Raw genomic sequence first — 24,461 nt, forward strand, 5'->3', positions numbered from 1 at the left:
ATCCAAACAGAAAGAGGTCAGATGGGTGGAACACTTTCCTTACAAGCTATGATAATTGCAAGGACTTATTCCAGGGCCGAAAGGTCACTAAGAGGCTAAATGATAAGGAGCTTTTATAAACTACAGATGGTTTTTCTCTTTTAAATACTAGACCTCAGGGTCATCCAATGAAACTGAGTGGTGGTACATTATAAGGATGTGCACAGGTGCTGTCTTGCCAGCGTCCCCTACTGGCTGTTTGGCCAAACCAAAAACCAGGCAAGCAACAGGTTCTTTGGATTCCATTGGACAGAGAATTGACAGACTCTTAGGTAGAGACAAACTTTTATTAATTGGTTAACATTAGCAAAGAAATTAATCAGCAACGTAGAATAGAGTCTAATATAAAGCCAACAGCAACAGGAAATAACTACAAACCTAGCAATATAACCAATAAGCAAAATATCTTAGGCAAAAATAATCATTATACAGATAGCATAGGTTCAGTCACCCCAGCCAATGGAGATCTGGAAGGCTTATCTGGGACACTTCAGTCTGGCAGGTGGTCATTCTCTTCACATTCTGGAATGGAGCATAGAACAATGTATCAAGATCTCCCTGTCTCCTTCAGCTGCTGGCCCTTATATAGACCATAGAGTAGGTCTCATGCCAAGCTGGCAACAGATGTACGGTAATTCATGATGTAATTCCATTCCCATCCTTTGATCTGGCCTGGGAGTCAACACACATGGGCATGAGAGCCTTCATTTGCATTCTTTATCTCTGTGGTTCGGTCAAAATAAGGTTACTTTCCTTGTTCCAGACAACTGCTTCCTCCTTCCTTCCCCCATGCAGTCAAGTGTTTGATAGCTGGCCAAGCCATGAAGTTGCTTTCGCTTCTTCTCAAACAGCCATGTTCCTTATATTAAAGCTCCAGCTACATTGCAAACCAGGAGCATCACATTCTGTTTTATTCCCTGGCAATACAGGTGCCCTGCTCTGATTCATGGGCCCAATTTATTTATCCAGATCATGATCATGATCCAGAAAATATAAGGCTTCGGAAAACCCATTTACTAGTATATCAAGGGCTGCTAGTTCAGATGGCTTTGAAACCGGATTAGACAACAGCCGCCTTCTTTCTTTCTTTTAGCCACAGCATCAGATGTCAGGCTGGGTCATTGCAAAAAGAAAACAAAATGGCACACTTGGAGAGCCTGTGTAACAGCTTCCCTCTGTTTCTTTTCCAGGTCCATCTCATGGTCTCCAAAGTCTTGCTAGATTCAGTTGGATTTATATGCATCCAACTGAGACCAGATCTAGTACTCCATCTTTTCTGATGTTCAGGAGGCAGTTATATAATTAAATGTATATACCTTCCATCAAGGATGGGGAGGATGTTATTGGTCTACCTCTCATGACATCCCCAACCATTGACCATGATGCCTGTGATGGAGGGAATTGGCACCCAGGAACATCTGAAGACCTCAAGTGATAATAATAATAATAATAATAATAATAATAATAATAATAGCAATTTTTACTTATACCCTGGCAGCTTCCAACAGATTCAAAACAAAATAAAACACCACACATTAAAAACTTCCCTAATAGATCCCACATTATCTATTAAATGGTGAACATCTTACTGGAGCCCTGTAAACTAGATGTCCAGGAGTTTAGAGTGGAATAGGATGCAAAATGAGAATGTGCTATATTACTTAAACCATTTTTTAAAATGCCTTGGAATCCATATGGAACATCTCTTTTGGTTTAAAACTGAGATTGATCCAGCAAAAGGAAAAGAGAGAGACGATTCAGTTATGTTGGACACAACAATGTATTTACGGGAAAGGATGGTCTAATACTGATAGAAGCTGCTTTCTACCTAATGTGCTCCTAGTCTTATTCTCCATTTGTTTTTATCTGATTCTAGATTGTTGCTTCACAGACAAAACTGAGAGGATGGGGAAGCCAGCACATGCCAAACCTGCAAAGCCCAAAAACCCCACAAAGCCTGCAGCACCAGCGAAGGCAGAACAACCTGCAACCATAACTGATGGTGTGTATACAGCACAATCATATGGGATGAGGTTTCTCATAAAGTAGAGGAATGCGCAAGAAATGCACAGCTTCCGTCTGCTTCTTTTCCAGGTCCAACTTGTGGTCTCCATAGTCTTTTTGGGTTTGTTTGTTTTTAATTTATTTATTTGGTTTTTCAAATTAAAATTTTACAATCATATATGAACATACAATATAAAAACAAGATTCCAGTCCATCTCCTGGACTTCTCCCCTCCCCTTTGTGGGTCCTATTGTTGGTCATTTCCTCCTGCATCTTTTATAATAATGCAAATCTTTTACATTTATTTCTTTTTTAATTAACTTTTATTGATAAATACAACACTCAGAAACACAAAAAAACCAAAACGAACTTATCATACACACACACACACACACATATATACACACACACAACTCCTTAATTCCTATGAAAGAAAACAATTAAACATACGTTAATCCAAAGAAATATCAAATTACATAAAATAACTAAACATACATACATAAATCTTGACTTCCCTCCACCCATGTGTGCCTTCCTTTGTTTCTTTTCTTCTTTTCGCTGTGTTATTCTTGACTATCTCATCTTATACCCATTTCTTCTTAATTTTTTACTCTATAAATTTCATTCATTGCATATTGATATATTTGTACCAGAACAATGTTTATTCATGTATTCCTTCATGCAAGTCCACTCCTCTATCAATTTTTTGTCTGATTGGCCTCTCACTACTGCTGTAAGTCTTGCTGATTCCATGTTTTCACAAAATCTTATTTGCAATTCTTTTATTGAGGGAGTTTTTTCTCCCTACCAATTTTTTGCTATAATCATTCTAGAAAACTTTTTTCCTAGCAGCAGGAATGTCAGTCGATATAATTCCCAAGAGGAATGCCTCTGGTTTTTTGTTACATGATATTTTAAGCATTTTTTTTGGTCCTCTTGGATGTCGCTCCAAAACTGTTTAATATACACACATTCCCACCACATATGATGCATTGTTCCTATCTCTGTTTTGCACCTCCAGCACAAATTAGATTTTGATTTATAAATTTTCACCAACTGGGCCAGGGTTAAATACCATTGGTATATCATTTTCATTATATTTTCTCTGATTGTGAAGCAAACTGTAAATTTGAAATTTCTCCCTTTGGTCTAATTGAATCATGTGGCCTATATCTCTGGCCCACTTAATCATAACTTCCTTCACCTCTTCATCTTTTAATTTCCCTTCTAATAACTGGTTGTATTTTTTAGATAATATCCTTTTGGGATTTTTTAATAACGCTGTTTGTAATTTTGATTCTTCTTTGCCAAATCCAGTGTTCTTATCCTGCTTGAATAGGTGATCAATTTGGTAATATTGTAGCCATGTATACTGACTAAGTTTTTCATATGGTTTTAATTTTAATTGGCCTTGATCTTCTTTTACTAATTGCTGATATGTGGCCCATTTGCCTCCCATATTTTTCTTTTTAACAGATAGTACTTCTAATGGTGATATTCACCATGGTGTTTTGGGCTCTAACAGTCTTCAATGTCTTTCCCAGACTTTAGATAATGACCTTCTAATTACATGGTTTAAAAATTCTTTGTGTACAGCTACTTTGTGATAAGCTAAACAGGCATGCCAGCCAAATCTATTATTCCATCCCTCCAGGTCCAAAACATCAGTGTTTTCTAGCATGATCCATTCTCTGATCCAACACAAACCTGCAGCTTCATAATAAATTCTCAAATCAGGGAGCCCAAACCCACCTCTTTCTTATCTGTTAACAGTTTGTATTTGTTGCATGGCTTTTTGCCTTGCCATATAAATTTCATCAAGTCTGATTTCCATATGTTGAAACATTCTAGTTTGCCTATTATGGGAATCATTTAAAACAGAAATAGTAGTTTTGGTAGGCTATTCATTTTTATTACTGATATTCTACCCCATAGTGTTAATTGCAATTTGGACCAAATTTCCATATCTCTTTTTACTTCAGTCCAGATTTTTTTATAATTATCCTCAAATAGGTTTATGTTTTTCATTGTGATCTCTATTCTCAAATATTTAACGTTTTTTTACTATTTCAAAGCCAAATTTTCTTACTATTTGTTTTCTCCTGATTTCCCATACTCTTAACCATTATCTTTGTTTTGCCTTTATTAAACTTAAATCCAGATACTTGACCAAAATTTAACTTTTCCCCCAGTATAATCTCATATAATCTCAATACTTTCTATTGGGTTCTGAACCATTGAGACGAGATCGTCTGCATACAGCACAATCATATGGGCTGAGGTTTCTCATAAAGTAGAGGAATGCACTGGAAATGCACGGCTTCCGTCTGCTTCTTTTCCAGGTCTAACTCTTGGTCTCCAAAGTGGTGGTGGTGATAGTTATAAATTTATTTAGTTTTTCAAATTAAAATTTTACAATCACATATGCAGCACTATTATGAATAGGAAAAGAGTGCTGGAGATACTTAACCAAGACATAAGAATGGATCAAAATATAAAAAGACTTCCCTCCTCCCCTTTGTGGGTCCTATTATTAGTCATGGATGGTCTAATACTGATAGACGCCAAAGTGTAATGTTGGAAATGCCTCACTGAGACATATTTTTGGCCTGATGTTTTTGACCATTTCAACTTTATTCCAATGAAATCCTTGAAATTTGTAGATGTGCATCTACTTTAAAAATTATGTTTCTGTAATAGGGAGATTAAGTGCAGGACAACAAAAGTGAATTCTGTGAACTTTCATGCTTGACAAGAGACTTATACTCCAACCAATGGAGTTTCCTGCTTGGTGTTTCCTGCTTGGCAGGGGGTTGGACTCGATGGCCCTTGTGGTCTCTTCCAACTCTATGATTCTATGATTCTATGATTCAATGTGTTCATAGTCTTATTCTCCATGTTAAAATGGCTTGCTGTTTCACAGACAAAACTAAGAGGATGGAGAAGCCAAGACCTGCAAAGAGAGCAGAGTCCATAAATAATGAAGCATCCAGAAAGGATTCAGCAGAAGGTCTGTATCAGTCATATTGGGCGAGGTCTCTCATAAAGTAGAGGAATGCATGGGAAAGGGAAGTTGATGGAGAGACAGGCAGGGAGTGGAATCAGTCATATTGTGCCAGGGAGGAGTGCAGAGAAAAGCCCACACAGCTCTTTGGGTGCCAGAGATCCACGAAGCCCCATAGAAACCACTGGATTCAGCCCACTCTTTGCTGCTGGCTGTGGTGTTCCTTTACTGTATGGAGTCCAGAATGGCTCTACCATTAGGCAGAATGAGGCAGTTGCCGCAGGTAGTAGGTGCTGGGGTGGGTAGAGATGGGTAGACCACACAAGCTGTGCTGCAGCTCCTCAGTTACTCTGCTGTCCCATCAGCAGTATCAAAATAAGAGCCAATGGCCAGTCCAGCTCAACTTCTGTATGTGGAATTATGTGTACAGAGGGAGCATCTTGTCATTTGTTTGGGGAGCAGAAAGTCATTTAGTATCAGACACTACTGTTTTCTGATCCAGACATTGGTCAGAAAAGTTCCCTCAAGCAGCAAGGCATCTCGCTTTGCTTCCTCCACCTGCTTATCCTCCCAAATGCCCACCCCCTGAACAATGGACTGTCTCTGGCTGATGGCTGCCACAGCATATGGAACCCCTTTTCCTGGGCTGGGAATGGTATGTTGGTTACTGATGGTTAAAGCAGAATTTTCTTTCTTCAAGCATCTGGTTTTCAGAACGTGGTTGCTTTCATCACATCTCCAACGGGTGAAAGATTTGTCGTACTTGAGATTTTCATCCTCACTGCCATGACACTGCTGATATTCCTTTTATGTAAGTATATAATTAGCATACTTTGCAACTAATGTCACAGGATTTCCTTCAATGCCAACAGCATTTCCAAAAAGAGATGGCAGGATCCACCTTCCATTTATCCCTTTCATCCCTCTTTGATTTCACAGAGGGAGTTACAGCTGTCACCCATTGAAAGCAATGTCACTGTTTTGTTCTCCCTGAATAAGTGAGTTCCAGCACTTCGAACAGAAGCACAGGCTTGCACAAGTCTCTGGGACACCCTGGGCAATTCCCTTTCCCAGTTGCCATTCTCTGCTCCTTTCCCAACTAATCCTCATTTGCTGAGGGAGAGCCCCCATTCCTGATCCTTGCCACCCTGCCCTCTGCCAGGGCTCCAGTCCCCTGAAGGAAAATGCTTGGGGAAAACAGGCTGCAGAGGAAAAGGCATGGCCAAAGTGGGTGGGTCCAGAGCCTACCTAAATATCAAGATATATGCAGGGCTTTTTTCAGCCGAAATTCATCAGGACTCAGTTCCAGGCCCTCTCAGGTGGGCTCCGTTGCCAATCTAAGAGAATAAGGGAGATATTCATGCTTAGTTCCAGATGAAGAAATGGCCTGTTTTCATAGCTAATTCATTTTTAAAGGGCACTCCAAAGTAAGCAAAGCTTCGGGAGAGGAAACCAAATGATCCAAGAATTTACATATTTTAAGCATACGGCAGGGCATGAGGCAGCTTGGCAAATCCCATTCTGTAGGACAAAGAGGACAGGTGCATCTAGACAACCAAAAATCTAAAGCTCTCAAAGGAAGGCCAACCATCTGATGAAAGTAGCAACAGCCACCTGAACAGGACTTCAGAGCACCAGGGCAGCCACAATCAAGGCATAGGAAACACCAATATAAGGGCTGGGAGCAGAAAATATAAAAAGTATTAAAAGTAGTTTGGAACCAAATATCCCCTCCCCTAGCTCATCAGACTAGTAAGCTAGAACACAATTTCTTCATTTTTTTTCTACCTACCTCCTCCTTAGATCAGAAGGAAATGAAAAAGAGAGAGGAGATTCAGGAGGCAATGAATATGATTCGAAACTTTGTTGTTGGAATTGAACCATTCTATTTGGACAAGGATGGTAAGCATTTTATTTCCACATCCTCACTTTTGCTAGAACATGTTTAATTTATACAGACTGCAATTCCTGTAGTTCAATTTGGGATTCGTATTTTGTGAGCAATACATATATTCAGTGAAACTCATCACTTTTTTTTCATTGCTCAGCAGGAAGAAAAGCAGACGGTTGTGATTCTCACATCTCCCCACTAGAAATGCTGAACTCCCCCATCACACTGTAATTCACAGTGTTCGTGCTACTGCAAGATTTTAGCACTAGCACAAGGGAACTTTGCCCCCCACTTCTCCCTTCTCTTCTGCCATCCCCAAAACTGCACTCCAGGGTGGGGTAAAACTTGGGGTTCCTGTATTTTTTGTATCTCACAAAGCATAATTGAAAACTGCAAAGCATTCTTTGTATATTTGGCTTTACTGTGTGACTCAGTGGGAAATTGGTTTGTGACTTTGTGATTCCCAGCAGAAAAGGAGGACATAGGAGGGGAACATAAGAGATACTTCATGAGTCACTTTCAATATCATCTTCATCATAATTTTTTATTTGTATGCCGCCTTTCCGCAGTTAAAAAACAATTCTCAAGCAGCATATTGCTCAGTGCTTACAGCATAACAAGATTTACATAATTAAAAAAGTCATAAACAAATAAACCACATAAAAAATACACAACCAAATGGGAAACAATTTCCACATAAATCAAAGTCTAAAACTAAGAATGTAGCATTAATATCACAGTTTAAAATGACATAGGTAAAAAATAACAGCAGTTTAAACAAAAAACAAAATGTAGTCCTCTCTGCCCAGCAGCAGCAGAGGCAGCCGTCCTTTAGAGAGCATATCAGACCCTGCCCTAGGCCAGGAGGTGTGTGGCAGGACTGGAGCCCTCAGGAGCTGTGATTAGGAGAGTGGATTGCATGGGTGTTTGGTCTGATCCAGCTGCAGGATTCTTTTGAGGCTTTTCATCGGTGATCTCAGCCACGAAGAATCAAGTCTGCCCTCATATTCATAAGAACCCCATCCTGGAGCTCTGCTTCTTGTTTCAGGCTAGATTGTTTTAAAATGTTTGAAAATGGTTTCTTAATATTCGCAGATTGTTATTTCAGATACTCCTGCCTTAAACTGTTTCAAACCTTTAGACTTCCAAATACTTGCTGCAGCTCAAAACTTATCAGAGAAAGTGCGGTATCTTGAAAACAGAAATGATCAACTGCAAAAGGAAATTGGTAAGCTACCCTATGATGCTGAAGAATTGTAGCACAGTGAGAACTTGCCCTGAGTCTGTGCCAGTTGAATGTCCCTCCTCTAGCTGAATACTCTTAGAGCCAGAGCAGAGTGCTGCCCTCCTTTGCACCCAGCCACGCTAGGGAAACATCAGAGATATTCAGTTCAGCTCTCCTGATCTGCTGAATTGATTTAGCTTCTATGGTGAGGAAAGAAAAGACTTTGTCATTTTTGCTGTAGCAGAGACAATCAAAACAGGTCAGCTAAAAGACCTGTCCTTTATTATATTCACCCATGGGAGAGAGATTCTTGAATAGCGCTCCCGAGGCAACTTCCACCAATGTGCTCAGAGAGACTGCTGGGCAGTGGGGTGGTTGGTGCAACAGCAAAATTTCTCCCCAGTTTCACAAGCCCATCATCAGAAAGGAGCCCTCAAGCCCCCTCACATAGTCAATTGGCTCATTGGCATGTGGGTTAGAATACCTGTGGACAATAGCAACCCTCTCTCTATCCACGGGCCTGTTTTGGTGCCACGGCAAGTACCCAGACGGCCAAACCTAGGTCAGGATAGGGTCCTCCATTTATCTGCACAGGTCTCTAAGGTGGGCTCTCCTTCACTGGAAACACTTCCTAAATAGGTAATGAATTTTAGGTGGGTTCCCACCAAGCAAGACCCAGTGATAACATCAAGAACCTTTATTGAACTAACAGAACTGGACAACAGGGGCAAAGCAACTGCTTATATACATTTCTGAAGTCCTGGACCACTGTCACTCTCAATATGATTGGTTGTCTAAACTCCCAAGCTGAGAATCATAACTGAGAGTTTAAGGGCCAATGGCAATAGCCCAAATCCTGAAATGTCCTGTGATTAGATATCATGTATCTAATCAGAACCCAGGGGTTCACAATCCTTAGTGCAGACTCAAGCTCAGGCAAACACAGACCACTGAATACATAACACCCTTCCCTCTTAGGCACAAAACCGCATCCCCATCAACACACATAGCCATCAAAGTGGAGAAGGCAGTGCCTCACCCTCTGGGAGTGTTGAAGCTCATTGCTAAAAACATGGTGGAGGAAGGGGAAAAAAGATTTACAACAGAAAACAGATTTTGTTATACATAAAAAAAGGAAAATATCTAGGAGTTTTGTTAACAGCTAAGAATATTAATTTATATACTGCCAAGAATGTTGTTCTTATTTCAATCAGTCCCGGTAATAGGCAGTGCTGGATGCTTTGAGCAATTTCCAGGATTATCTGGCAGGGGAAGAAACCAAGGATAAAATATAAATTACTAACAGATGCAAGAAAGAGAGGTAATTTCTCCTTGCTGGATCTGAAATTCTATTACGAAGCATCCTGTTTCTGCTGGCTCCAGGATGCTGGATCACGCTGAAACGTGCAGACATTCTAGATGTAGATTTATTATCTATTCTAGATAATAGATTTGGATGGCATGCTTACATATGGTACAAAAAAGCAAAGGTACATAAAGCATTTCAGAATCATATAATAAGAAAATTGATTTTCAGCATATAGGAAAAAGTATAAAAATCTCTTTTTGAGGGGGTGGGACCCCTGGTGGATTTTCCCTTTGGAAGCAATATCTTTGAGAAAAGTGAACATAAGAGGTATAGATACTGTTAACTGAAGTAGAAAATCGGTTAAAATTAAAAAAAAATAAGAGATAAGAGAACTAGGAACAGATTGGCTACAGTATTTTCAGTTGAATGATATCTTCAAGATAAACACAAAGAGAGCTTTTAGTCATGAGATATCAAGATTCCAAAAAGAACTTTTGGAAAATAGTAGTAAAACATCTTTCCAAAATGTATAACCTGCTCCTAGAATGGCATACAAAGGACGAACAGGTTAAATCTGTTATGATAAACTGGGCAAAGGACTTAGGACATAACATACAAATAGCAGATTGGGAGAGGCTATGGAAAACAGATTTGAAATTCACAGCATGTTGTACGCTGTAAGAAAATTAAATGAAAATGATGTATTGGTGGTATCCAACTCCTACTAAGTTATCCAAAATGGATAGATCAACCTCTAAAATTTGTTGGAAATGTAAAGAGAAGGAGGGTAGCTTTTATCATATGTGGTGGTCATGCAAGATAACAAAGTCTTTCTGGGAATTAATAAATAATGAATTGAAAAAAATGTTTAAAGTTACATTTGTTAGAAAACCAGAAGCATTTCTGTTAGGAATCTGTTAGGAATCACAGGTTCTGATATTCCAAAAGACCAGAAAGGACTGTTTATGTATGCGACAACTGCTGCAAGAATGCTACTAGCCTAAAGATGGAAAGAAGCAACAATTCCGAGCAAGGAAGAATCACGAACTATGCTGGACTATCCTGAAAAGGCAAAAGTGACTGGCAGACTCAGGAATCAAGAAGACAGTGACTTTAAAAAAGCTCTCCCCTCGCTGCTAGTTTGTATCAGCCACAAGGGGCAGGGACCAGAGTGGAAGTGGTTTTCCTGACCGATCCAACGAATTATTTTATTATTTATATACAATTGTGTACAATTGTGATTTAATTTGTTGGAAGCCACCCAGAGTGGCTTGGGGAAACATAAATAAGAGAATATAGATAAAGTATTATGTTGTTGTTGTTGTTCTAGAGCTTGGCCAAAGCTCAGCAGGAGCACCTGTCATATCAGCTGGAATATCCCCCAGAGCCATTTGGAAGCCCACTGGATTCATCCTGTCAGCTCAGGCAGGGAGACTGCTTGGCAGCAAAGTGGGTGGTAAAGCAGCAGAATCCCTCATCTGTCCCAGCTGCCCAATGCCAGGAACCTACATTCTAGATTCCCCTCCCCCCTCCACAACTCAACAGAGGGCCTGGAGAGAGAAAGAGAATTTTGATAAACCACAGCTACTCCCCCTTCCCAACCTTCAAGTCTGCCCTGATGCTGCCCTAAGTATCCAGGTGGAAACAAGTAGGTGAGGTTCTTGACTGTGCTCCCTGTTCCAGCTATGCCCACCCAGGTATTTACTGCAGCATCAACATGGGTTGAAGAGCTAATGTTTTTCTTGTTTTAAGATTTCTGAGCTTCCTAGATGAATATATGTTATCATGTGGTGACAGAAATGAACTTAACAAAAATAATTGAAATCTGCACAGACGTACAAGTTTGTTCCCCTTAAATTCCCTATCTTGTTTTCTTTTTCTCTTCTTCCTCTGGCTTGACTCAAAGACATCCTTACTAGAAACTTGAAAGATGGTTGGATTATATTTTCAAGTTCGTTCTATCTGTTTTCTCCTGAGCTACGCTCATGGGTGGATTCCAAAGACAAGTGTGAGAGGGAAGGTGCCCAGCTTGTTTCTGCAGATACAGATACAGAAGAAGAACAGGTGAGCATCAAAGCCGAGTATCTCCTTGAGTCAAAGGGTTCTTATTATCACTATTCATTTAAGAAGGTCCTATCCACCTGTATGCAGCCAAGACAGCAACTCCATCAGTCAAGCCAAGGGGTGGGTGGGGCAGGGAGCAGCTGCTACCATCTGGGACTCAATGAGGTTTGTTAAAGCCGCTGAACTTGAATAGCCTGAAACTGGCAGTCATGAAGGAGGCAGTCTTGGAGGAGGAGGAGGAGGAGGAGGAGGAGGAGGAGATACTTGAGGGGAATCTATCCCTTGGATTTCCTGTAGATTCTTCCTCTGCTCTTTGAGATGTATTGAGTGCTTAGAAAAAAAGTTTCCCTCACCACCCTAACCCTTTGGCATGAGAGTATCATAGGAGCTTGCAAGGTATATCCTTCTCCCAGCCCCTTAGCCCAGGCAGAGGAGCTACTGGGGTGCTGCAGGGCACAGACATGGGTGAGACCCCATCAACCATACCACAACCAGATTGATTGCAGTGTCTCTGGAACCAACAAACAAGCATAGATACAGAAATTGGAGTATTTGCTACACAGGTCACTGTCCCACTAGATGGTTCCAAGATGAATTGCTCTATGGCACAGTCATTTATAGTATATGGGAATTTTAACTCTGTGTCATGACTGGAACACATATGTAAACAGTCTCGGTGAGGGCAGGTGAAGTTCCCCTTCATTGCAATATTTCCTAATTGGGGTTCTTCCTTGATTCCAATGATCATCACCCATCATCATCATAATTTGGATCAGGGGGACAATATCATATCCTCAGCACACAATTATTCTTGGTGCTGGATGCAACCATACATGGAATAGTATGTATTATTTTGATCACTGCTTCCCAAAACAATGTGGATTGGACCTTCAGTGGTGACACCTCCTCCTTTTGAAATGTGTTTGCTTTATGCCAATTGAATGTCTGTAAAGGGCTATTGTCTCCCTGAGAAAGGGACATTGTCAAGAAAGGCTTTGAGAGAAGTGCCTTGCTCCTCATTCCTACTGAAGATTTTCTGTTTTTTTCTTTCTCTCCACCCCTACCGTAGTTTTTTATAGACCAGCAAGTAAAAAATCATAGAAAGTTTTTTTGGATTGGACTCTTTAAAGACAAGGAAGGGAACTGGACATGGGTTTCAGGGAGGCTACCTGAAGCCGAGTAAGTTTTTGAAGTAACATATGTTAATGGCATTAATTACAAAAACTTGCAGATTCTGTTTACATAATTGATCCTTTCCCTCTCCAAATATATTTTGCCATGCAATTTTCTCTACTACCAAAGATCTACATATATACCCCTCCACATCATTGCCCAGGTGAGTGACTGCTGCTTCTCACTAGTTTGGAGAGGCAGAAAGGCTTCTCTAACCTAGTGAATGTGGTGATTTGGAAGAGGATGAAGGCATCCTTTTAAATGGTTTGTGGTGATTAGCTCAGCTTCAAAAGGACTTGCAGGGACCTAAAGCTGAGCAACACTCTTTAGGAAAGTATTTCTACAGTTATCTGCTAAGCAATCTGAATAACCAGCAATCTCTAACCTAAAATGATAGCAGCAGATGAAGTAAGTCTGTAAGAGAGGGTAGTTCATGTCACTCTCTTGGATAGAATCATAGACACATAGAAATTTAGAGTTGGGTGAGATACCCAAGGGTCATCTAGTCCAACCTCCTGCAAAACAGGAATCACAACTGAAGAATCCTTGACAGATTCCTAATAGTTTTTGCTGTCAGCTGGCAGTTTAAGACACTTCATGGTTCCCTTTAAGTATCTAACAACTCTTTTCAGATTGTGTTGATGGATGTACAAGGTCAGAGTAAGATCTCACTCATCCACAGCTTGGTAGTAGAACAGAGAACTGGACTGGCATTTATTACCAAGACTGGATTAACAGAGGGCTGCTTTAAATTTTGCAAGGTCTCCTGGAACAAAATCCAATGACATTCATCTCCGTTGATGCACCCAATACCAACCACTAATCCTTTTGGGCAAAGGTATTGAGTAAACTTTACAAACAGGCAGTGGGGTTGTATAATACTAGCTGGGAAATTAAACCCTGTTTGCCAGTGGTTCCCAATTAGCTAAGTACTGCAGACCCCTTGTTTTTCAAAAGCCAAGCCATCTTCCTTTGAAGATTTCGATATCTTTGTGGCTGTTTTTGTTATGTGAATGTTATAAAGGAGTGCCTGAGTGGGTGGTCTGTGTAGACTTTATCAAAGGTCAGATCCAACCAGAGGTGGAGCTAGGTGCTCCGGCATCTGGAGCGGTGTGTACCTGGGGGCGGGGCGAGTGTCCCAGGGGACTGGGCGTATGTCTCAGGGGGGGCATCGGCTGCCGTGAGCCTTCTTGCAGGTGCAGCCTGTGACGAGTGTTGGGGGCAGTGCAGCAATGCCACCCCCCCCCCTCAGGGATGGCACCCAGGGCAAGCTGCACCCCCCCACTCAACTTTCTCTGCCTCTGGATGCAACCCAAACATCTCATGGAAGTAAAAAAGACCAATTTCACCATTGTTACTAGTATCAATAGATTCACGGAGAGCTAAAAATGAGTTATACAATACATTTACAACATTTTTTGTGTACTGTGTAGTTCAACTTGATTGAATATAAAATGGACACTGAAGAATGTAAGGCCTTATCAGAAGTGACGATAAACGGGATGGATGTTAAGACAGAAATAACTAAACATATTTTTAATGGTAGAAGGCACGGGGAGCAGGTGAGGAAATAGACCTCCAATCTTGATTGATCAGTGCTGCTCTTTCTTTTCTTTTCAGGTACTGGAATTTCTACGAGCCAAATACTGAAAGGCACAACGACTGCGCTGCAGTTACCTTTGATTGCTACAAAGGTTGCTGGATAGCATTAGAATGTCATCTACAAATACCGTATATTTGTAAGAAGGTGCCTGATGATGTTTGGCTCTAAGACACCTTAAGATGAGTGAAATTGGATCCCATGATGTCTTCATAAAAGCAAAACCAAGAGATCACCCCACCCCACAGGTTTAATGCACAATCCACACTCTGCCATCTAGGTTATGGGACTCTCTGGCATCAGCCCTCACAATCATCTTGAAAAGACCTTCTTCCGAAAGCTCAGATGTAGATGGCTACAAAAATAGAGAATGGAAGGGTCCAGTCATAGCCTGTTTTCTGTTTCATGTATTTATTTGCAATGCATACCAATATCTGTCTCCTTGTTCTGTGTGTTTGATGCCCCATTGCCCCTTCTGATCTCCATCGCCACTACCTTACAAGGCACATAAGGACAACCCTGCATGCCAGGCAATGAGCATGGGGGCCACCCAGTGCCTGGTGTCTCATTCTAGCAGACTAATCACAAATACAACTTTGGCTTCATCACTGGGAAATTCCGATGTCCTTATTCTCATGTAGAGTTAACATTGGGCAACAAACACAGTGAACTGCTCTCGATTTCTTCAGAACTTGGCAGGGGGCAAGACTGGGGCCCACACCAGTGTGGGCACAGCACTGGCAGCATGTGCTGCTCTTTTCATGGTGTTCATATGGCAGGGGTGCCAACTTGAATAAAATATTGGGGGTGGAGCAGGTAAGCTCCCCCCTGCATAATCGATCACAAGACAGTGCACTCACCCCATTTGAATGGCAATGCCCATGAACTTGGGGGAGGTGGCCCCCTAAAATATTTTATTGGGTCCTCTACCCCTAGGAGTTGGCTCCTATGCAAAGTGTCCGTCAACTGAGTTAAGTAACCAATTAGATTCTGCTGTTCAGAATCACACCTTTACAAGGTGTGAATAGCTTGTTCTGTGTTGAGGACTAGCACCCCAGGACTCTAGCCGGGGACCTCTCCTGCCACGTCTTGCATGACTGATGGCTGGAAGTGGTTGTGGTTGCTTCAATCTGTCCTGCATATCCAACCAAGGAGAACTGATATTTTAATCATTTATTGACAAAAGGATAGCACCTTGGTGGTATATATGATACTTGTGCCATGGATCCTTTTTCCTAACTCTGAAAGAGGAGGTCGTGGGGGTGTTTCATGAGGGGAGAACTGAAGCTGGCTTTCAGAACTTCTGGGTGGATTCCATCCTGTCATGTGGCTTTACCACATGCTTGAGGGTTAGAATCACTGAATCATAGGATTGTAGAGTTGGATGGGACTCAGAGGGTCATCTAGTCCAATCCTCTGCAATGCAAAAATCTCAAACTGAAGCCTCCATGACAGATTGCCATCTAACGTCTGCTTTAAAAGCTCCATTAAAGGAGTCCACAACCTCCTGAGGGAGACTGTCCCACTGTTGAACCGCTCCTAGTGTCAGAAAGATGTTTAGTTGGAATCTCCTTTCTTGTAATTTGAAACCATGGGTCTGGACTTCTGGGTGCCATAGGAATGGCAGTTGGAGTGCAAGCCTGATTGTTCCAACAGGCTCGGTCTTCGCGAGGGGGTAGGGGAAGTACTAAGGCTATGTGCACCCCTAAAAAACCTAAAGGGATCTCTTTAGGCTCTGAAACGTGAGCGCTCTCTCTCTCTCTCCTGAGTTGCTTTGAAAGGGGGGGGGGGGAGATTGAGTCGACGAGTAAGTGCTCCAACTCAACCCAGCAAAGAAAAGCCTAAAGTTCCAGCTGACAGTGTTTACTTTTCCAAAAAAAACTGCAAAGCTCAAGAAATTCTTTGAACTCATTTGGATTGATCTGGCAATCTGATGCAAGGTAGAAACAGAACTCCATCCCAACTGCAGATGATTTTACTCTGCATGGGAATATTCTACAAGTGTAAGAAGATGTCTTTTTTCTTGCTTTCCTGCTTATGACTGCTTATGACTAAATACCGAAGGATTATATTCCTAAGAAAACTTGCATAGAATATTTTATTTTGACAAATGTCAGGAATTTTGGTGGCCAAGAATGCAGGAAGAAATCAAGAAATATGTCAAAGTGTGAGAAGTTTGCCAGTGAATCAAGAGGCCACGGGAATCACCAGCAGGGTTGCTTCAACCATTTCCCACCCTCCCAAGGGCCATGGGAAGCAATATCGATGGACTTTATCACCAACCTACCAGAGTCACGGAAACACACAGTCATATGGGTAGTGTTCTCTAAGATGGGGCACTTCATGCCCTGCAAGAAACTGCCTCTGATGCAGAGGACGGTGCAACTCTTTGTAGAGCATGTGTACGAGCTGCATGGGTTGCCGCAAAGAATCATATCGGATAGGGGGACGCAATTTACCTCCCAGTTCTGGAGGAAACTGATGCAACTACTGAAGGTAGAAGTATGTCTTTCATCGGCTAGGCACCCACAGACAAACAGAGAGTCAGAGAGAATGAATGCCACCTTACAACAGTACCTACGCTGCTATATGAATTAACAGCAAGATGACTGGGTGGAGAAGTTGGCACTCGCCGAGTTTGCCTTCAGCAACACAGTATACTTGTCTACACAACAGACCCTGTTCTTTGCCTGACCTGGCAGAGTATTTTGAAGTATTTTGAAGGTCAGCTGGAAAGTGGGCAAAGAGGGCGGTCCCCGGCCGTGCCCAGTCTTAAATAGGCTAGGCTACGCCTCCCCGGTCCGCTGATTGGCGGGCCGGGTCGCTGACACGCCCGGGAATTCCCTAACCACGCGGGGGCAAGGGCCAGCCCCCGCGTGTGAGATGTGGGAGGGATTTCTGCCCGCAACCCACTCTCCTCCCAGGTCGGAAATGGCTTTGCGTGGCAAGTCCCCTCCCCCATGTGAAATGAAGACACCGGACACGGAATTTTAGGTTAATGGGCATAAATTACAGAATTGGAAGGTATTGGCCTTAGGCATTGGCTCCTATCGACTACCCGGCATGGGGACCGGGGAGGGTTGTCCACAAACCGTGGGAGTCCTGTTGAAGTACGCCAACTAGGATCCCACGGGTGTCACCGCTCTGGGGCGTGCCGGAGGCCCTTACCTCCCTAGGTTTCGGACAAGGCCACGCCCCTCGGAGTCCTCTACCGGACTACCCTTACTTTTGGGGAAGGTGATGGCGCTTCCTTCCCCCCTTCATTTGCATAACAATTGACCCCTGCCAATGCCTAACCGCCACTCGAGCAAAGCTCGCCGCCAATACCTTCAAGCCTGTAACCAATTCCTAATCCCTGCTATGATGTCCCCCAACCAAATATCATTTCCATTGTCAGACAGATGCATGCCATCCCATCTGTAGAGGGCCTCGTTGCTGTACTGGATGCTCGGGTGGCGGATGACGCCCCCGCCCAGAGCTGCCACTCTACGCTCCACAGCCCGCTGCAAGACTCTTCTTGCTTTATTGATTCCAACCAGGCTCACGCAATCCCTCCATGTCCTCCTCTCAAGCAACGAGGACCACAGGATAGTAATGTTTGGGTAAACCGCCATCAGGCCATCAAAATCGTCAAAGATGTTCCATCTCAAATCAATAGCTTTGCGGTACGCTAAGTCATTTTCCCCCAACTGGATGAGCAAGGCATCCGGGGGCCCTCAGAGGCGGCTCTCACCATCACGGTTGGCTTAAATTCACTCCAGCGCATCCCTCTTCGCGCTATCCACGTTAGCTCAACATTAGCAGGTAAGTTCAAGTTTTGCCCCAGCCCGGTACTAATGGCACGATTCCTGGCCCAGTGCACAATGCTGTGGCCCACCAACCAAATGTGTACCTTTCGGAATTCTGAAAAGCAAATAGACAAGGAAACCGAGGTCAGCGATGCGCCCAGTAGTCATAGGTTCTTCCTTACGTAAGCTCTGTATGCATTAGATTTCCACCGGCCCAGATCCTTTACCCTCTCCGTGGAAAGCCCGAGGTGCACGGCGGTGGTTGCGGCACCGATCCGAAAGGAGTGAGCCGCAAATTCGGCCGCGGGCTGCCCACATGCAGCCAGAGCCCTGCGCATCACCCGTGTAAACTGGTGCCTAGCCAAAGGCGCTCCGTCAGCATGAATTAACAGGGGGCCTGGGCTACTGGGTCTTAGGTAGAGGAAACGCCTTGTATCCCTAACTGGGCAGGGGCCGCTACCTTGCGCAGCTGGTAACCGTAGGAGGGCCCCCCTGCCCTGCTGGTCAGTCTTAGAGCTCCGAACTTGGACTATAAGCTCATTAGCTGAAAGGGTCAGATCGCTTAAGAGAATACCCCTCTGGGCATGGAGAGCCCCTCCCTCACAAACCATTTCCCCTATGCGAAGGGCCCCAAAGAAGGCTATGGAATAAGCGGCCGAGAATAGGCGAGCTTCGTATTTTGACCAGCATATTTCACATAATTTTTTGTGTATCTGGGTCAAAATGTTGAAAGTTATGGGCCTCCTCCTGTCAGGGGTGGGGGGCTGAAGCCGGCGCCACCCTTCTAAGGTCTTACGCACTATAAATTTTGCACACGGGTCGGTGGCGAAAAAGGTTTTACAAAAATATGAAATCCCTGCGGAGTGAATATTAAGAGTCTTAGGTGCCCTGCCCATCTCTTTCAGGTGAGCTAAATAGTGGAGGACCTCCCTCGTCGAGGGAACAGATTTCTGTTTTGCGCTGGGAAATTTATTGCGGAACTTTAGGAAGTCCGCCCATGCTTTTTTGTAAGATCTCATTGTGGAAGGGGCGACTGCACCGAATACTCCCTTCATCACTTCTTCCTCCCAAGACTCCAAAGATGCTCCGGGAAAGGCATCAATGATTGTTCCGCATCCGGTGCTAATGAGCGGAAGCGCTCCATCTGAAAGCGAGACAGAGCATCCTCAATGTCGTTATTGATACCAGGTACGAATTTGGCTGAGAAATATATATTGTTCTCCAGACACAGGAGGACGAAGGACCGCAACAAGTTTCCCACCCTAGGGGTGCGCGCGGACTGCCTGGAAAGAACCGCTACCACTGCCTGGTTATCTGTGTTGAAACATACCCTGTGATTGCGAAACTCCTCCACCCAGAGATGTACTGCCACTAGGATGGGGAAAAATTCCAAGAATGTAAGATCCCGGGAAATGGGCTGGCCCTGCCACTCTACCGGCCATTTTCTCGCACACCACTGCCCCCTGAAATAAACTCCAAAACCCAAGGACCCTGCTGCATCTGACTGAACTTGGAAGTCAGCATTGAGTGACATGGAGTCCTGCCACAGGGATATGCCATTGTATTTATCAAGGAATTGTAGCCAGACTTCCAAATCTGCCTTGACTTCCTTAGAAAGGCGGACCCTATGTTGCGGAGCTCGGAGACCAGCCGACAGCCTGGCCAGACGGCCACAAAAAGGTCGGCCCGGTGCCACCACCCTACAAGCGAAATTTAAGTGACCTAGCAGGGATTGAATTTGCCTTAGAGTCACCTTCTTAAGGGGCAGCAGCTGATGTATCAATTCCCTAAGGGCTGCCAGTTTTTCCTGAGGCAGTCTGGATGTTTGGGCTACGGTGTCTAACTCGATGCCTAGGTAGACCAATGACGTAGCTGGCCCCTCCGTTTTTTCCGCGGCCAGTGGCACCCCCAGCTCACCTGCCAGGGCCATGAAAGCCTCCAGAAGGGCAGAGCATCGTTGTCTGCTATCTGCCACCAAAATAAAATCATCGAGGTAATGTGACACGCCCGACGATCCTGTCCTGATGCGTAGGGCCCAATCCAGAAAGGTACTAAAGGACTCAAAAGCTGAGCAAGCCACGGAGCAGCCCATAGGCATTGCTTTGTCAATGAAATACGCCCCCTCGAATCTAAAGCCCAGCCAACGGAAATCCGATGGATGGACGGGAAGAAGGCGAAACGCCGACTCAATGTCACACTTGGCGAGGAGTGCCCCACGCCCAAATTTGCGGATCATTTTTACTGCTTGGTCGAAAGAGGCATATTTCACTGTACACAGCTCCTGGGGGATCGCGTCATTGACCGAACCTCCCCTTGGATAAGAGAGGTTGTGGATCATGCGGAATTCCCCTGGGGTCTTTTTAGGTACAATACCCAATGGGGATAGGTGAAGTCCTTCTACTGGCGGCTCGGCAAAGGGACCTGCTACCCTACCTGCGCTGATTTCCTTCTCTATCTTTTTCCTTACTATCTCTGGCCTTTCTCTAACTGATTTTTGATTTTGTGGGTCCCCGGTGTTAGGGGGAAAGGACACGGGGATTCTGAAACCCGTGGAGAAGCCCTCCCACAGGTACTGAGCGGATTTCCGATCGGGGTATTGATCCAGCAAGGTTTTGAGGGGCTGAAGATGGATAGGGGAGAAGGCCAGGCCAAGATGCAAATTACTGGCGGCTACTGGTCCCTTGATGGGAGGATCCGGGGGCGCCCCTGTTATTGTTGTGGAAGAACCCCCGGCCCCCACGAAAGGGCTGCTGTTTGTTCTTAAAGCACGCAGAGGCGGGGTGGTTGCCCCAGCACCGCTCGCATTCATGAAGATACTTACAGGAGGGACGTGAGCATACACCCCTGTTGTACTCCCAGCAGTGGCGGCGCCGTCTCGCCTCTGTCTTACCCACCTTGGCTGAATCCTGGTTTTTCTTTTCAATGTAAGGATTGACGTCCTCGCCCCAGTAATTAGGATCCGTTAGATCCCATCGGGTAGAAGGCAGGAGAGAAGCATTTCTACGGAAATTCTCGTCATAAGTTAAGGCAGCATTTGGCCCAGCTAGCGCGTGTGCCCTCCTCACGTGAGCCAGATAGGCAACCAGATCCATGGAGCACCGCGGATAAGCCGCGCAAACGACTCCCATGAAAACCTGGAACCCGTCCAGCCAATTCTCAAAAGTACGCTCCGCCCTAGGGGTCCTATACCTCCGCTTACCGAAAGGGCGCCTCTTCTCACCCTTTCCTGTTAGCTTAGTCGGGGGGAGGAGGGTGAAGATGTCCACGTAGTCCCCATTGAGGATTTTATTCCTCTTCTTCTGGGACAAATGGTTCCCCAATATAAAGTCGGTGGACTGATTGGTGGCAACTTTTACATCCTCCACTAAAGCCCCATCTTTCCAGTCCAGCACACCATTAAAGGTCTTACGATGGGAATTAGCCCTCCTTTCATGCGCCCAAAGTGGGATCCTGTGATTCGATTCACCCAGACCCCAGTAGCTATCCATGGGGCCCTCGCTATCCGAATCCGAGGATGACGTACCTGAATCGTCCTCAGTCTCGGATCGCTTACTTCTTTTCTTCTTCGAAGAGGTGTGCTTTTTCTTGGCCTTTCTTTTCCCTCCTTGGGCCTCGACGTTGCCTGGGTTCACACTGTCGGCTGCCCGATCCCTTTGAGGTTGCTCATGCTCCTCCTCCCAGGCGGAGCCCGCGCTGTCATCGGTAGAGCTGTGCTGGTGCTGCTGCTCCTGGAATACACTAGGAATGTCTACAACCTGTGAAACCGTATTGCTACTGGTCCCTTTGGCTATAGCCTTCCCCCTGGTGTGACCTTTAACCGGTGCCTTGCCCTTTCCAGCGCTTTGGCTGGCTTTCTTATTAATGGCTGCCTGGGCACGGGTATTGGGGCGACATGCGTTTGAGGTTTCCAATTGTGCGCCACCCACTGCCGGAACTGTGATGCCCTGCTGGCACTGATTGTTAGGGGGGGTGTCAGGTATTACATCCTGTGATGGTTCCGGGGCCGAAAGAGCGAGAGCCCCAGGCCTGCATTGCCTGTAAAATGTTTCAAACGCCCTAAAAAACTGAGCAAAAGCTTGAGGATCGCAGGGCATGGCCTTAAGTTGGGCGCTACCGCCACTTGTGGATGGTGCCAGCTGGTTGCCAGAAGTGGATGGCTGCTGGTCCCCGCCAGAAGCCATTGCAAGCTAAATCAAGGCCTGCTAAATCTCAAATTAACAACCCAACCAGGAATGCGCCTGCTCCAAATCGGCACGCTGCTGCGGGTTTCTGGATAGTTCAGTATTGTCTACCCTACTTTAATGCACCTACTCAAATTAAGGCGCTGGCAAAGGAGTCTGCCTAGTTCAGTATTGTCTACACTGGTGAAGGCCCGCCAATGATTTAAGATGCTGTTAAAATTTCTAGAGGTTCTACTTATAAATTTACTCCCTCTGCTTATTTATTAATTCGCAACAACTACTGAAGAGTAGATGCAGCGGTTGACAGCCGCAACTAGAAGAAGGGCTATTGGGTGTAACTTAGATTAACATACAAGAGAAAGTAATTAATTGCTTCCCCTTTATTTATGTATTTTATTATTGCTATTATAATTATTCTTATTACAATGTTCTCTTAAAGAACAAGAGTAGATTGAATGGACTTCTCAGCCCAAAGGCAGCCCAGTGGAATATGCTGCCTCCTTGTCTTCTTTATTTGGCACCCCAAAGCCACCCAAATACGTGACCAATAATTAGCAACTCAAATGACAAAAACCTATAGGTGATCTTTAGCGTTGTTATAGAGACCAAAATAATATAGCTATCCAATTATCCTCTATGCAAATAACTCCCTCTGCATCCAACCACGCTCACAGCAAATGAAAAGCAGCACAAAATTTTCAGGCCCTCAGTGCTTTAACCCCCACCAAAATGAAATGAAAAACCTATAGCTGATCTCTGGCGTTGTTGTAGGGACCAAAGTAATCTAGCTATCCAAATTATCCAAAATGAAAATAACTCCCTCTGCACGCAACAACGCCCCCAGCAATTTTATTCTATTTTATTTTATAACAGTCAAAAATCCGAATTAGCTTTCCGCTATCCACTGTTCCAGTAATTGCTCAAAATTAGGCTGCAGCTGAACCAAACCCCAGTGAGAACAGGCACTTATTTTCCCAGATGGCTATTTATTAACGTAATTGGTTATAGGCAAATCCTTATATTATATCTATTTTATTTTATAACAGTCAAAAAACAAGAAACAAACCAAAAAACAAAGAACCAATCCAAATTAGCTTTTCACTATCAACTGTTCCAGGAATTGCTCAAAATTAGGCTGCAGCTGAACCAAACCCCAGTGAGAACAGGCACTTATTTTCCCATATGGCTATTTATTAACGTAAATGGTTATAGGCGAATCCTTATATTATATCTAATTTATTTTATAACAGTCAAAAAACAAAAACAAAAAAAACAAACCAAAAAACAAAGAACAACTCCAAATTAGCTTTTCACTATCAACTGTTCCAGTAATTGCTCAAAATTAGCTGCAGCTAAACCAAACCCCAGTGAGAACAGGCACTTATTTTCCCAGATGGCTATTTATTAACGTAATTGGTTATAGGCAAATCCTTATATTATATCTATTTTATTTTATAACAGTCAAAAAACAAGAAACAAACCAAAAAACAAAGAACCAATCCAAATTAGCTTTTCACTATCAACTGTTCCAGGAATTGCTCAAAATTAGGCTGCAGCTGAACCAAACCCCAGTGAGAACAGGCACTTATTTTCCCATATGGCTATTTATTAACGTAAATGGTTATAGGCGAATCCTTATATTATATCTAATTTATTTTATAACAGTCAAAAAACAAAAACAAAAAAAAACAAACCAAAAAACAAAGAACAACTCCAAATTAGCTTTTCACTATCAACTGTTCCAGGAATTGCTCAAAATTAGCTGCAGCTAAACCAAACCCCAGTGAGAACAGGCACTTATTTTCCCAGATGGCTATTTATTAACGTAATTGGTTATAGGCAAATACTTAATTATCCACAAAACCTTTACCTTCCTCTGCACCAAGCACTGAACCCCAGGAAGAGAAAAGTAACGTGAAGAGATTCAAGCACTCGGCACTTTAGCCCCAGCAGAATAATAAACCATGTACAATACAAGCAATAAACTCACACAGCCTTCTGTCCTACTGCCAAAAATAAACACACACTGATCCTGCTAAACTAAACAGCGAAAAGGAATAAATGCCTAGTAGTTAGCAAATTATTCCCAGATTAACTAAGTCACGAGAACTAAATGAAATTAATTCAGCGTCCGTCTATCCTCTGCCCGATACGATCTGAATGAAAATGTGAAGCTTGCGTTC

General features: G+C 43.7%; 2 protein-coding genes across 3 annotated transcripts in view; both read left to right on the forward strand.

Annotated features, from left to right (window-relative positions):
• Nucleotides 1–14,698, forward strand: LOC310742368 (CD209 antigen-like protein C). Of its 2 annotated transcripts, XM_083571775.1 has the most exons (8): nucleotides 1–311; nucleotides 1,916–2,041; nucleotides 5,748–5,858; nucleotides 6,851–6,949; nucleotides 8,080–8,166; nucleotides 11,379–11,536; nucleotides 12,606–12,715; nucleotides 14,330–14,698. In XM_083571775.1, exons 1-8 carry the CDS (start codon nucleotides 197–199, stop codon nucleotides 14,478–14,480), a joined length of 957 nt encoding a protein of 318 aa, XP_083427901.1. In that variant the 5' UTR covers nucleotides 1–196; the 3' UTR covers nucleotides 14,481–14,698. The 2 variants fall into 2 exon arrangements, with proteins under 2 accessions (XP_083427901.1, XP_083427902.1); XM_083571776.1 differs by lacking the exon at nucleotides 8,080–8,166 and having other exon boundaries at nucleotides 28–311.
• The window catches only part of LOC310742357 (uncharacterized protein), a 43,430-nt gene that overhangs the window by 51 nt on the left and 18,918 nt on the right, over nucleotides 1–24,461 (forward strand). The gene's annotated exons all lie outside the window — the stretch shown is intronic.

This window comes from Podarcis filfolensis (genome assembly GCF_964270895.1).
Source record: "Podarcis filfolensis genome assembly, chromosome: 9".
Classification (NCBI taxonomy): Eukaryota; Metazoa; Chordata; class Lepidosauria; order Squamata; family Lacertidae; genus Podarcis; species Podarcis filfolensis.

Bases quoted from the DNA above. Each gene is read 5' to 3' on its own strand.
- LOC310742368 (XM_083571775.1), top strand. From the start codon at position 197: ATGTGCACAGGTGCTGTCTTGCCAGCGTCCCCTACTGGCTGTTTGGCC. The intron at 312-1,915 runs GTAGAGACAAAC...ATCTGATTCTAG, and splicing joins GAGAATTGACAGACTCTTAG to ATTGTTGCTTCACAGACAAA. The intron at 2,042-5,747 runs GTGTGTATACAG...TCTTTCTTCAAG, and splicing joins ACCTGCAACCATAACTGATG to CATCTGGTTTTCAGAACGTG.